Below are 13,668 nucleotides of genomic sequence, written 5' to 3'. Positions count from 1 at the left end.
ATAGACTGTCATACAGTGTTTTTTTCTTTCATTTTCTATAATATTGAGAAAAAAAATGGTTCTCTTGGATTTATTGAATTCATTTCACCAAATTAGGGTTCTTTTCTTTTCCTTATTTTTTTATTTAACGTTTTACCCATGTAACTTTCAGTTCCCTCTCCTTCCCCTCCTCCTCTTCCCCAGTCCTCCCAACCCCCCACCCCCAATCCATCTCCTCTCCACTCCCCAGGGAGGGAAAGGGCTTCGATGAGGGATTTTGAGAATCTGTCACATCATCCCAGGAAGGGCATAGGTTCTTCCCCATGTGTTCAGAAATGAAAAAACTGAAGGCCTATTATTAGAAGATATGAGGTCTTATATAATAGTAATCATTATAGAAACTTGCTGGTGAATGTATAAACACACAAAGCAGTGGAAGAGAGCAGGGAGCCAATAACCAGAAACACATAAGACCAGAGTATATTTAGCAAGAACTATTGGCAAATACATAGAGTAAGATAGTCTTTTATCAAATAAAACACCAACAGTTAGGCATTTAAATATAAAGTCATAACCTTAAAATTTTCTCACACACATAAAAAAATTAACACAAAATTGATAATATACCTCAATGTAACGTCAGAATAACTAAGATAAAAAAAAAAACAATGACAGTTTATGCTGGAGAGGATGTAGAGAACGGGGAACACTCCTCTACTGCTGGTGGCAGTACCAACTCATACAGCCACTTTGGGAATCGGTATGGAGATTCCTCAGAAAAATGGGACTCAATCTACCACGAGACCCAGCAATTCCACTCTTAGGCATATAGGCAAAAGATGCACATTGATACAACAAGGACATCTGTTCCACTATATTTATAGTAGCATTATTTGTAATAGCCAGAACTTGTAAGCAGCCTAGATGCTCCTCAACTGAAGAGTAGATAGAGAAAATGTGGTACATTTACACAATGGAGTACTATTCAGGGGAAAAAAACAAACAATTGAATCTTGAAATTTGTAGGCAAATGGATGGCACTAGAGGAAGCCATCCTAAGTGAGGTAACCTAGTCTCAAAAAGATGAACATGGTGTGTATTTACTCATATATAGATTTTAGACATGGATCAGGGGCAGGCCAGCCAACAATCACACTGTCAGAGTGACTGGGAAAAAGAATCTTCATCCAGTGTCTGACAGGAGCAGAGGCAGACACCCACAGCTAAACACTGAACGGAACTCCTGGAATCCAGTGACAGAGAAGGAGGATTGATGAGAAAATGGTTCAAGACTGGGCTGGTTAACCCACAGAAAGAGTTGACTTGAGAAAGGGGGAGCTCTTGGACCCCAGACTGATATCTGGGAGGCCAGCATGGGACTGATCCAGAACCCCTAAATTTGAGATATGTTACACCAGCCACAATGACTAAAATCCAAAACACCAATGACTGTCTATGCTGGAGAGGATGTAGAGAAAGGGGAACACTTCATCCATTGCTGGAGGGAGTGCAAACTTGTACAGCAACTCTGGAAATCAGTATGGCAGTTTCTCAGGAAGATGGGAATGAGTCTACCTCAAAATCCAGCCATTCCACTCCTGGACATATACCCAAAGAATGCACATTCACGCAACAAGGACATTTGCTCAAATATGTTCATAGCAGCATTGCTTTTAATAGCCAGAAGCTGGAAGCAACCTAATTGCCCTTCAACTGAAGAATCAATAGAGAATATGTGGTACATCTACACAATGGAGTACTACACAGCTGGGAAAAAACAATGGAATCTTGAAATTCACAGGCAAATGGATAGCACTAGAAGAAACCATCCTACGTGAGGTAACCCAGTCACAAAAAAGGCAAATATGGTATGTCCTCACACATATGTGGCTTTTAGAGTAGAGAAAAGGATTATCAGGCTAGAATATGAATACACACCACCAGCAGAGCTAGAAAGCAAGGAGGACCCCAGGAGAGAAACTCATGGTACTCCAAAGAAGGTAAGGTGGACAAGAACCCTTGAGAAAATTGGGAGCAAAAGGGAGAGAGGAGGTAGAAGGGAAGAAGATAAGGGTAGAAAAGGGGAAAAGCACAGGAGAATTGAGACAGGTGAGGAATAGAAGAGGGAAAGAAAGGAGATATCTTGATAAAGGGAGTCACTATAGATTTGGAGAGAAGTCTGGCACAGAGCAAAAGGTAGGGGATTCACAGGGAAAATCTAACTAATAATCTAGGCAGTGATAAAGAGGCTGCCTTTGATGTCCTTTCCCTAAAATGAAATTGATGACTACCTTGGTTGCCATTCCTAAAACCTTGACCCAGTAGCTGATTGAAGCAGAAATAGGCACTTACAGCTGAACACTCTGGCATACTCCCAGAATTCAGTTGTGGAGAAGGAGAAGAGATGACCAAATGAAACACGAAAGAAGTGGAGATACCCGAGGAAACAATTGACCTGATCTAATGAGAGCACACAGATCCTAATTGTAAAATGAGGGAACCAGCATTGGACCAAACCAAGACCCCTACATATCTTATCAGACCACCATGCTTTAATGTTAGAATTCAACAACAACACAAATTGTAGAAACCCTACAAACTCATGGAAATTGAACAATGTGCAATTGCACCATTCCTGGGTCAAGGAAGAAATAAAAAAGTGGTGCACGCCATTAATCCTAGCACTTGGTAGGCAGAGGTAGGTGGATCTCTGTGAGTTCAAGGCCAGCCTGATCTAAAGAGTAGAAAGTATCTTCAACAAATGGTTCTAAGTGCATGCAGACATGTAGAAGAATTCAAATAGGTCCATATCTATTGCCATGCACAATACTCAACTCCAAACTGATCCAAACTTCAAAATAAAACCAACCACACTGAACCTCATAGAAGAGAAAGTGGGATGCATACTTGAACACATTGCCACCTGAGACCACTTCCTAAATACAATACCAGTAGCACAGTAATTGAAAGCAGCAATCAATAAATGGGACCTCCTAAAATGGAGAAGCTTCTGTAAAGCAAAATACACAGTCAACAATACAAAATGACATCCTATAGAATTGGAGATCTTCACCAACCCTACATTTGACAGAGGACTGTCTCAAGAATATATAAAGAAATCAAGAAACTAGATATTAAAATACCAAATAATCCAATTAAAAATGTGGTACAAATTTAAGCAGAGAATTCTCAACAGAACAATCTCAAATGATGGAAAGACACTTAAGGGAATGCTCAACATCCGTAGTCATCAGAGAAATTCAAATCAAAATTACACTGAGATAACATCTTACAAATGACAGAATAGCCAAGACTAAAAACACTGATGATAGCTGATTCTGAGGAGGATGCAGAGTAAAGGGGACACTCCTCCATTGCTGGTGGGAGTGCAAACTTATACAGCACTTTGGAAATCAGCATGGTGGTTTCACCGAAAATTAAGGATCAATCTACCACAAGACCCAGCAATACACCTTTTGGGCATGCACCAAAAGGATGCGCACACATATTACAAGGACATTTGCTCAACCATGTTCATAGCAGCATTATTCATAATAGACAGAACCTGGAAACAACCTAGATGCCTCGAAACCAAAGAATGGATGAAGAAAATGTGCTATATTTACAAAATGGAGTACTACTCAGTGATAAGAAACCATGACATCCTAAAATTTACAGACCAATGTACAGAAATAGAAAAAGCATCCTGAGTGAGGTAACCCAAAACCAGAAAGACAAATGCAGTATGTACTCACTAATATGTGGATACCACACATAAAGCAAAAGATACCCAGCCTACAATTCACAACCCCAGAGAAGCTAGAGGAACCCTCTTTCTGAAACAGATGATAGCAGATGCAGAAATTCACAACTAACCAATGGGCCAACCTCCTGAAGTACAATTGAAGTGAGGTAGGAGCAATAACATGAACAAAGAGTCAAGACCATGATGGGGAAACCCACAGTATCAGCTGACCCGAGCTAGAGAGTGATCACAGACTCAGGTATGACAAATGTGTAAGATTGAACTAGACTCCCGTAATATAAGTGACAATGGTGTGCCCAGGACAATATGTGAGGCCACTGGCAGTGGGTCCATGATCTAACACTAATGAACAAACTGACTTAATGGAGCCCAATCTATATGGAGAGATACTTTACTCAGACTAGACACAAGTGTGTGGGATGGAGAGGTGCCTTGGTTCTGGCTCAACAAGATGATGGGACACACATAGTATACTTCCTACAGGATATCTTACTATCTTTGAAGAGCAGGTGGGAATTGGGGGGTTGTGGGGGAAGTAGGACGTGAGGATAGAGAGGGAACTGGGATTGGAATGTAAAAACTTAATTCATTAAAATTTTTTAAAAAGAGCAAAACCTAAGGTGGAAAGATTTCCCATGTTCATGGATATGTAGGATTAACATAGTAAAAACAGCCATCCTGACAAATGAAATTTACAGATCCAATAAAATCACCTTCAAAAATCTCAACACAATTCTTTACAGACCTTGAAAAGACAATACTCAATTTCATATGGAAAAACAGAAAACTCAGGATAGCTAAAATGATCCTGAACCATAAAAGTACTTGGAGTGATATCACCATCAATGATTTCAAGCTGGACTATAGATATATATTAACAAAAACTTCATGGAATAAACAAAGACAGACTGATCAGTAGAATTGCATTGAAGACCCAGATGTAAATCCTCACATCAATGGACATCTGATTTTTGATAATGAAGGTAGAAATTTACAAGGGAAAAAAGGCCTCTTCTTCACAAATTTTGCTGGCTTAATTGGATACGTGAATATAGAATACAAATAAATTCCATTTTATTATGCTGATTAAAACTCAAGCTCAAGTCAATCAAACAGGTCAACAGAAAACCAGACACAATGAACTTCATAGAAGACACTGGCACAGAAGACAGTTTCATAAACAGAACATCTATAGTGTAGGCACTAAGATCAACAATTAATAAATGGAATCACATGAAACTGTAAGACAAAAGACACAATCAATAGGATAATATGTGAGTCTACAGAATGGGAAAAGATTTTTTTCTAACTTGAAATCCTATAGAAGGCTAATATCCAAATTACATAAAGAACTCATATATTGACATCATTGAACCAAGCAATTAAAAATTGGGTTACAAAGTTCATTACATCATTTGAGGAAGGACAAATGCTCTCTGCCTGTATCTAGGCTGAGCAAGGTGTCCCTCCATAGGGAATGGACTCAAAAGCCAGTTCACTGAGGGTTTGGGTGGAGAGAGTGGAAGGATGAGAGGGAGAGGGAACTGGGATTGTTATGTAAAATAAAATTGTTTTAAAAATAAAAACAGTTGGGGTACAGATCTAAACAGAGTATTCTCAATAGTGGAACTCAAATGGCTGAGAAACCCTGAAAGAAATTTTCAACACCTTCAACTATCATAGAAATGCAAATCAAAATGATACTGGGACTCCATCTTAATAAGTGTCAGAATGGCTAATATCAATAACATAAGTGGCAGCTCATGCTGGAGAGGATGAGGAGCAATAATACTCTTCCATTAGTTGTGGGAGTGCAAACTTACACAAAGACTTTGGAAATCAATATAGCAGGGCCTCAGAAAATTGAAAACCAATTTATCTTAAGGTTCATCTATATTACTCTTGGGCACATACTCAACAGTTGTTCCATCCTATCAGAAGGACACTCTCTCAACTATGTTCAGAACAGCTTTATTCATAATAGCCATAAACTAATCTAGATGTCCCTCAACAGAAGAATATATAAAGAAAATATTGAACATTTGCACAATTGGGTATTAGCTCATTGGAAAAAAGGACATCATGAATTTTAGATGGAAATGGATGGAACTAGAAAAACTCATCCTCATTAAGGCAATGTAAACACTGAAAGATACATATGATAGGTACTCACTTATAAGTGGATATTAGCTGTTACACGATGGATAATCATTAAAATCTACAGACCTAGGAGAGGCTAGGTATCAAGGAGGGCTCTATGGTGGATGCATAGATCTCAAGGAAAGGAGAAACAGGATAGATTTTGCAAGTGGACTGGGGGTGAGTGAGAATGGGAACAGGAAGGATCAGGTGAGGGAGAGATGGAGGGATGGAGGGAAAGTGTGCTGGGAGAGATGACTGAAATAGGGAGCCATTTAGGGGATGATGTGGATACCAAATGCAATGGAAACTTCCTGGAACACTTACAAGTGACCCTAGAGAGAATTCCTAGTAATGGAGAATACTGAGCAAGGGTTTCTGATGAGGGAAGTCCTCCTGTGTATGTTTGTCTTATTGGTTGATAAATAAAGCCTATTGGCCAATAGGGAAGCAAGACAAGTGGGACTAGGAGTTGAGGAGGATTTTCGGAAATGTAGTAAAGAGTAGAGAGTCACCATGTGATATCAGGAAGAGAGGACACATGAGGCTGGTGTCCTCGGTAAGAAATAACTTATATATATGTGTGTGTGTGTGTGTGTGTGTGTGTGTGTAGTTATGAGAAATACATAAGACAGAACTAGCCAATGAGAAGCCCCATGCATTGCCTGACAGCATTGTAACTAATATAGTCTCAGTGTGTTATATGGAATTAATGCGGCTCTTGGACCAGGCTTGTGGGCAGAATGGTCATTACAGATTCCAGTGGTGGGCCTGGGACACCAAAACTGTCACAAAACCTTCAACCCACAACATGTCTTGCCTGCAAGATGTGCTGGGACAGTTTTGGCTCAGAGCTTGTGAAATTTGCCAGCGGATGTTTGTTATCAACTGTGCCCTGAACCATAAGAGGGAACCCATGTCTGACACTGCTTAAATGGCCAAGGACAGGAAGCTGGCTGGCACAGAGACCAAGGGAAAAAATCAAACATAACTGACCAACACATTTTTTCTAAGTCATTGAAATGATATTCTGCTATACTCCTAGATTTATACCTAGCCCACTTGTCACCAGTGAGGTTTCCTCCCACAAGTAAATAGAGCAGATGAAGAATCCTACAGGCAAACATTGGGCTGAGCTTGGAGAACACAAAGAATGAGAAGGAAGAAGGAATGGAGAACACTAGGAAACAGCCCACAGAATCAACTAAGGAGGGTTTATAGGGTCTCACAGAGATTGAAGTGGCAACCACAGAGCCTGCACGGGTCTGAAGTAGTCACCTACATACATGCTGTGGTTATTTAGTGTGGGGATTTTGTGCAGTACCTAACAGTGGAAGTGGGAGTATTGCTGACTCTTTTGTCTGCTCTTGGAATGATTTTCTTATTACTGGATGGCCTCATCCAGCCTTGATATGAGGGTTTGTGTATTCTTATGTTATAGTCGATATCCTTGGGAAGCCAGCTCTTTTCTGAAGAGAAACAGGAGAAATGGATCTGGGGGAGAAAGGAGGAAGGGGAAAACTGGAAGGAGTGAAGGGAGGAGAGGGTGCTGTTGGGATGTATTGAATGATAGAAGAATAAATAAAAAGAAAAATAATAAAATTAAAACAGCAAACCCATGATGCATAATTCTGTTGACAGTATATAGTAGAAATGAAACACTATAGTAATAAAAAGAATATTTATTACCTAGAATAGTGGAGTTGAGATTAGACTGAAGAGGAAAGGAAGAAGAAAAATTCGTCTGAAGTTTAAGATTGGTTCTAGCTGAGGTTTTAGTTATATATATATATATATATATATATATATATATATATATAAATGAAGCACATTCATTTGTGAATGCCTCTGGCCTGAACATTAAATAAATGTGAACTGCTTCCTGAATAATGATGATGATTCAAAGACAACTCCTTGGAAAGTAAGCATAAAACTATCATTTATTCTAAGATATTTTGAGTTACTTGGAGAAAGAAAACCAAAGCAATATACTTGGCTAACACTTCAAAAAGGAAAAAGACACAGAAATATGAAAAATCTGTACTCTCATATAGATCAGCCAAATTAACAGAAAATCTAGGAAGAATATGTGAAATTAAATCGATGAGAAAAAGTAGTATGAAGGAGAGAATATCAAATAAAAATAGCACAGGTTTTAAATCTGTCACTAGTGCTAATTTTATAAAATTTAAATATGAAGATAAAAATTCTTAGAGCTAGAAAAGATTTCTCATCAACAAACTGGTACAATTGGAGGCAACTGACAAGTATTCAAAAACAGAATAAACTTTTAAATACATATTGCATTCACAAAGATTCAATATTAGATGATTATTTCAAAATTCTTCTGAAAGTGAAAGATAATGTCAATATAATCTAATTAAGATTATATTGAAGTTAGCAATCTGAAGTAAACAAAGAACACATTTGTGATATGTATAACTAAAAGATTAATTTTTAGAATCCTTACCTTTGCAGAAAAATAATTACAAAGTCATGAATTAGAAAAGACTGCATTTGAAAAAATTATAATCTTAAATTTTTTTAGAATTATATTTTTAAAACCCAAGTGATAATTAAAGAAATATCAACGCTATGGTATTGTCACATTTTATGGATATTTATTTTAAAAAGCATTTATATTTAATAATAAAGTATGACATAGCACAGTCAATTGCAAGGCAATATAACATGAAGAAATGGTCAACACAAACATATATTGTTACAGAAACATATGTTGGTACAAAGATTGGAGAAAACCATAAAAAGACAACCATGAACACTGTTCCAAAATTCCCTTCCCAGTAACACATCACAAACTAAGAGGCAATTACTACTATTTAACATGTCATGGTACTTCTTGTGTATATGAATGATGTCCGTGGCTTTGGTCATATTTGTTAATTTTTAATTATATGTTCATAATTGGTTTGAGTCAAATAATACAGTGATTTCAAAGTATATTGTCTAAGAGTTTAAAGCATACTCAATGTTTCTTGTATTATGTCTTAATGTGTGTGTACTAATATGTGTGTACTTCGCTACATACTTATCAAGAATCCCCAGTATTCATATATACACACTTGAAACAATGAAGCATTTTGTCCTGTTTAATATAAATGAGTTAGCAAGTCAAGAGCATCTTGCCATCTCAGAGCCAGTTACTTACTGACACGGACACATTTGGGTTGAGGAGACCAGTCATTCTCTGTACATGTAATTGTGTCCTGACCATTTGGAAGACTGTAGCCAGAGTGACACTTGACTTTTACAGACTGGTTCTGTACATATGTTCTTTGCCAGTATGGAGATTCACCATTCTCCACATAATAGAAAACACATTGTCCTAAGAATGATAAAAATGATAAATTAGAAAGAAAATAAATACTGTCATCTATTTGAAAAGGAACTAAGTTGAAATTTATCATTACAGCCATTTAGTGAGCATGTATGAAATTCAAAAATAAAACTAATACCAAATATCTAAAAGAGTAACTTTTACTTTAGTTTCATAAATAAAGTATGCAAGCAATGAAAATATTCTCATAACTCCTATTGTTTGAGTGCATTTCATGAAAAGCTGTTCACAAAGGACAGAAATTAGTCTATTTTGCTCACAATCTCTTCTGTTAGTCTTACTTTTGTCATGAGAAACTTAACTGTATTATGTATGTACTCTAGTCTTCCCACTCTTCAAAATAATTAAACAGATTTAATATGGACATTGACTTACTGAGGCATGGCACTGCAGGCTCCCACCCATTTGCGGTGCACTTCATGTAGTCCCAACTGTACCCAGAAGGAAGCACAAATCCGATGTCGCAGTAATAGCTGAACTGCTTGCCTATAGGTACTGGGAAGTAGGGTCTGCGGCTCTCTTCATAATGTAGGTGTCCATTTTTGATTTGTGGAAAATCACAAGGAATCACTTGCAATAAAAAAACAAAACGAAAAAACTCTCATATAGATAAACCACTTGATTGGTGAATTGCGTTCTATTATTTAAAATACCTGTATTAGAAGACAGAGTGTGCCCAGGACAAGGAAAGAAATAGAATTCAGACACCTGACATATGTGAGGACTTCCCTCATGAAATCGAGTTATATCTTAACGCTCACCAGAATAGTGGATTAGAGATATATGATAATACCCAATAGGATAACTGCTTATTTATGAGCAGTTGTATTAACTGGAAATGAAATACAACATGAACTCATCATACGGAGTTATTAATGCCTTGTCATATTGAAGTGCTACATTATTTATAGTATTAAGTTTATAAGTAATGCTTCATTAATTTTCCCCATTCAGTTTTTTATTTATAATTATTTATACTTATTTCTTACTTACAATTAGTACTTTAATAAAAGAATAACATTAACTTTTATATTATGTATGATTCTAGTTCAGTCAACATTGTGCAATATGATAAAAGTAATTTTAAAAAATTCCTTAAGCAACATGAATTAACTCCCACTGTCCAGGCATGGCTTAGCTAGTCTGTGTTCAAGAGTCACCTCTTCTGTCAGCCTATAAAGCTATACTTTTAACCATACGCTCTCCTTAGGACATTCATGAAGTTCAGATGTTGTGGGATGAATTTTGTACATAATAAACAGGTATCTTCCCATATGCATGTATGTATGGATCCCTGGGTACAGCTGTAACTGTCTTCAAGATGTGGTGGTCCCAGCAAAGAGCTCTTCCTTCATTCCTCTTCTCTGCACAGCTCCAGTCCAGGATGATTCTACCGCCAGTATTACAAAGGCCACCCCAGAAGACATCCCTTCCTTTGGGCACTGGGACTTATCCTCTAATACTTGTCAACATTCCACACTAACTGAAACGCACACCGGAACAATGGCCAGGCTGGTGGAAGCAACCACCAGGCACAGTGCCATACCCTGAACTCTTCTTTCCCTATCCACCTCCACCTGGTAACAGCATCTGCTCAGAGATAAAGTCTAACAATCCCACACAACCCCCCAACCATTCCTATGAAATAATAATCTCTAGAAAGTGTTAACCCTCTATTTCTACCATGTGCATTTTTACATTAATTAGTACATGTGGGCACATACATGCCACTGTACTTGTATGGTGGCTACAAGACAATTAGTGAATCAGTTTTCTCCTTTTATCATGTGGGTCATGGAGCACAAACTCAGGTCACCAGCTGAGTGGCAAGTGCCTTACCATCAGTCTATTATGCACATCTTCTTATTGTTTTGAGACAAAGTCTATGTCGCCCTGGCTGGCCTGGAACTCACAAGATCCACCTGCCACACTTAAAAGTCTAAAGACTAGATGTTTCCAGTAACACTTCTGTTTCCCTAGCAAACATACAGTGCAGTGCAGTAAATAAACTGTATATACCTATAAATAGCAATGTTTTGGTCTAGAACCTCTCCCATCTCTCTCAACCCAGTTTACGTAACCATTATTTTCTTTTTGTGGAGGATATTAACAATTTCACTTCCTAAGAATTTTCCCTATGAATTTAACACAACTTAAAAAGCACATCTTTTCACTAACTCTACTGTCACACACTGGCAGCCTCTTCACCATCTAGGAAAACTAAGTGCTGTATATTTGGACTTGTCGTCTTCTGTATACAGCACACATTGCACAAATAAGATGCACAGACAAAAGGACAATGGCTAATCTTGCATTACCAAAGCTTACATTAGTATTAGGCTCTTCATACACTCTCTTTCTTTGTCCCTCCCAAACCAGCACAAGTCTATATTGCTCAGAAGTGATCTTAGCATTCCATTTCCAAAAGACAGCATTTCACCACAAGTTTAAACAGGATAATCTACAACATGTATTATTTACTACATCTATCTTTAACATACTTTGTGCACTTCTAAACACCTAGAAGGCCTAGATGTTTCAGATGAGGACAGATATGTGTCCCCTATATACAGAGTAGTGTTGAAACCACACACATGTAACAATGGGTAGATCTCAAAGTGTCTTCTGCTAAGAGCATTCTGGTCTCCCACCTCCCCTGTATCACATGACACAGGACCTAACACTTGGATGAGATTTCCACAACCCCTTTCAGAAGACAACCTTGTATGACTTTAACACAAAGTATACAGAATGGGCTAGTTTACTTTTGTCATTCACTGGCAGCCCCTTTAATGCCTTCAAACTAAAGTTAGGACTCCTTTGTCCAGTATGTACAATATATACAGTATAGCAAGGCTAAATGAAATGTATATATGGGGTGATGGGTAAGCTAAAACTATCTAGAACACTAATGGAATCTTTTTGCAGTTTCTTCCCCCCACCTCCTCAATCCATTGTGGTACTGCTCTCAGAGGTGGGTTAGCAATTCTACTTCTAAACATAGTATCTCCAGTTTTTCAAAAACCATTTACACAAAGTTTTATTCTACTACTTCTGCTTTTAAATGTATCAAACACTTTTACAATGGTTATTATCTGAGGTATCTTCTAAATGTAACCATCTGGGCTTTGACCCACTTTCTTTTTTTTTCCCTTCTCTCTGCCTTCAAACCAGTAGACAAATACAGGCATATGCAATGCTTAGAAACTGGAACAAATTCGTATCCCCAAATCATTTACAGAGCAATCTTTCCTATAAATTTTAACAGTGTACACAATGTGCTAATTTTTTTAACAGTGTACACAATGTGCTAATTTTACTGCTTTATCAGCAACCTCTTTAACATTTAGAGACTAGAAGCTGAAATGTTTATACATATTTGTCCATTACATACAGTACACACACAGCAAATATATAGAAATGGCATCTGCGAGGTCCCTTATGAAAACACTAGTACACGACCTCACTGCCTCCCAGCACTTCCTCCAAAGCACTGAACAAGGACAGATGGAACTGCTCACAGAGGGGTTCATAATTCCACCCCAAAGGCAGCGTTTTGTGAATTTTAGCAAAAAGATATTTACAAAGTGATATTTTACTACCTCTACATTTAACATACGTTGGGCACTTCTAAACATCTAGACAGACCAGATGTTTCAAGTAAGGACTGTTGTCCACTATGTACACAGCAGCCCAGTAAACAGCACACTTATATCAAGAGTAATAATAAAAAAATTTAACACAAAAAGAAAAATTTTAACATAAAAGTACAAAATATTGTTCTACTACCTCTACTTTGTCATACACTGGCAACCTCTTTAACATCTAGAGTGACCAGATGTTGTAAATAGGACTCCTTTGTCCTTTATATAATTACATATGCTATTTACACAGCAAAGCCTAACAAAATGGGACAGTGGTTTCTTTTTTGCCCATGGAACACAATGACTTAGAGCTCTTCATTTCCTTCTCCTGGAAACCAGGGGACAAACACAATGTGGTCAGCTCGGGAGGGCTTTGGCTATTCCTCCCCAAACAATATTTCAAATGAATCCTAACAAAAGCGTGTTTACATAATGTATTGTTTTACTACTACTGCTACTTATAAAATATATCAGGCACTTTAGAGTATCACTGCACTACAGAGATGCCACACCTGCAATTGTACTCAAAAGCCCATGGCAGGGGTGTCATAAGATTGTGGGTATCATACCTTAATTCTGTTACTAAGATAAATAGACAAGGTACTCTCCTCTCTAGATTCTGTTCCCCACGCCCCACAACTCTTGACCTATGTGTTCTGAGCTCTTTGCTGGCCCCAATGCTGGGGCCTTCCATCACTCAAGTATAGTGCACACCAGTCAGAACAGGTGAGTGACCACCTACCAGAAGAACTCATCCCTTCTTTAGTTTCTGTATGTGAAAG

At 37.8% G+C, this 13,668-nt stretch overlaps 1 protein-coding gene across 1 annotated transcript in view; it reads right to left on the bottom strand.

The window, feature by feature from the left end:
• Nucleotides 1-13,668, bottom strand: part of LOC110339729 (complement factor H-like) — a 67,239-nt gene that overhangs the window by 38,777 nt on the left and 14,794 nt on the right. The window contains 2 exon segments of the mRNA XM_040737035.1: nucleotides 9,054-9,230; nucleotides 9,618-9,812. Of these exon segments, the coding sequence (XP_040592969.1) occupies nucleotides 9,054-9,230; nucleotides 9,618-9,812 (372 nt within the window).

The sequence above is a fragment of the Mesocricetus auratus genome, unplaced genomic scaffold (assembly GCF_017639785.1).
Source record: "Mesocricetus auratus isolate SY011 unplaced genomic scaffold, BCM_Maur_2.0 Super-Scaffold_100676, whole genome shotgun sequence".
NCBI lineage: Eukaryota > Metazoa > Chordata > Mammalia > Rodentia > Cricetidae > Mesocricetus > Mesocricetus auratus.
The sequence above is the reverse complement of the archived record's forward strand: the minus strand, read 5'-3'. Positions and strand labels throughout refer to the sequence as shown.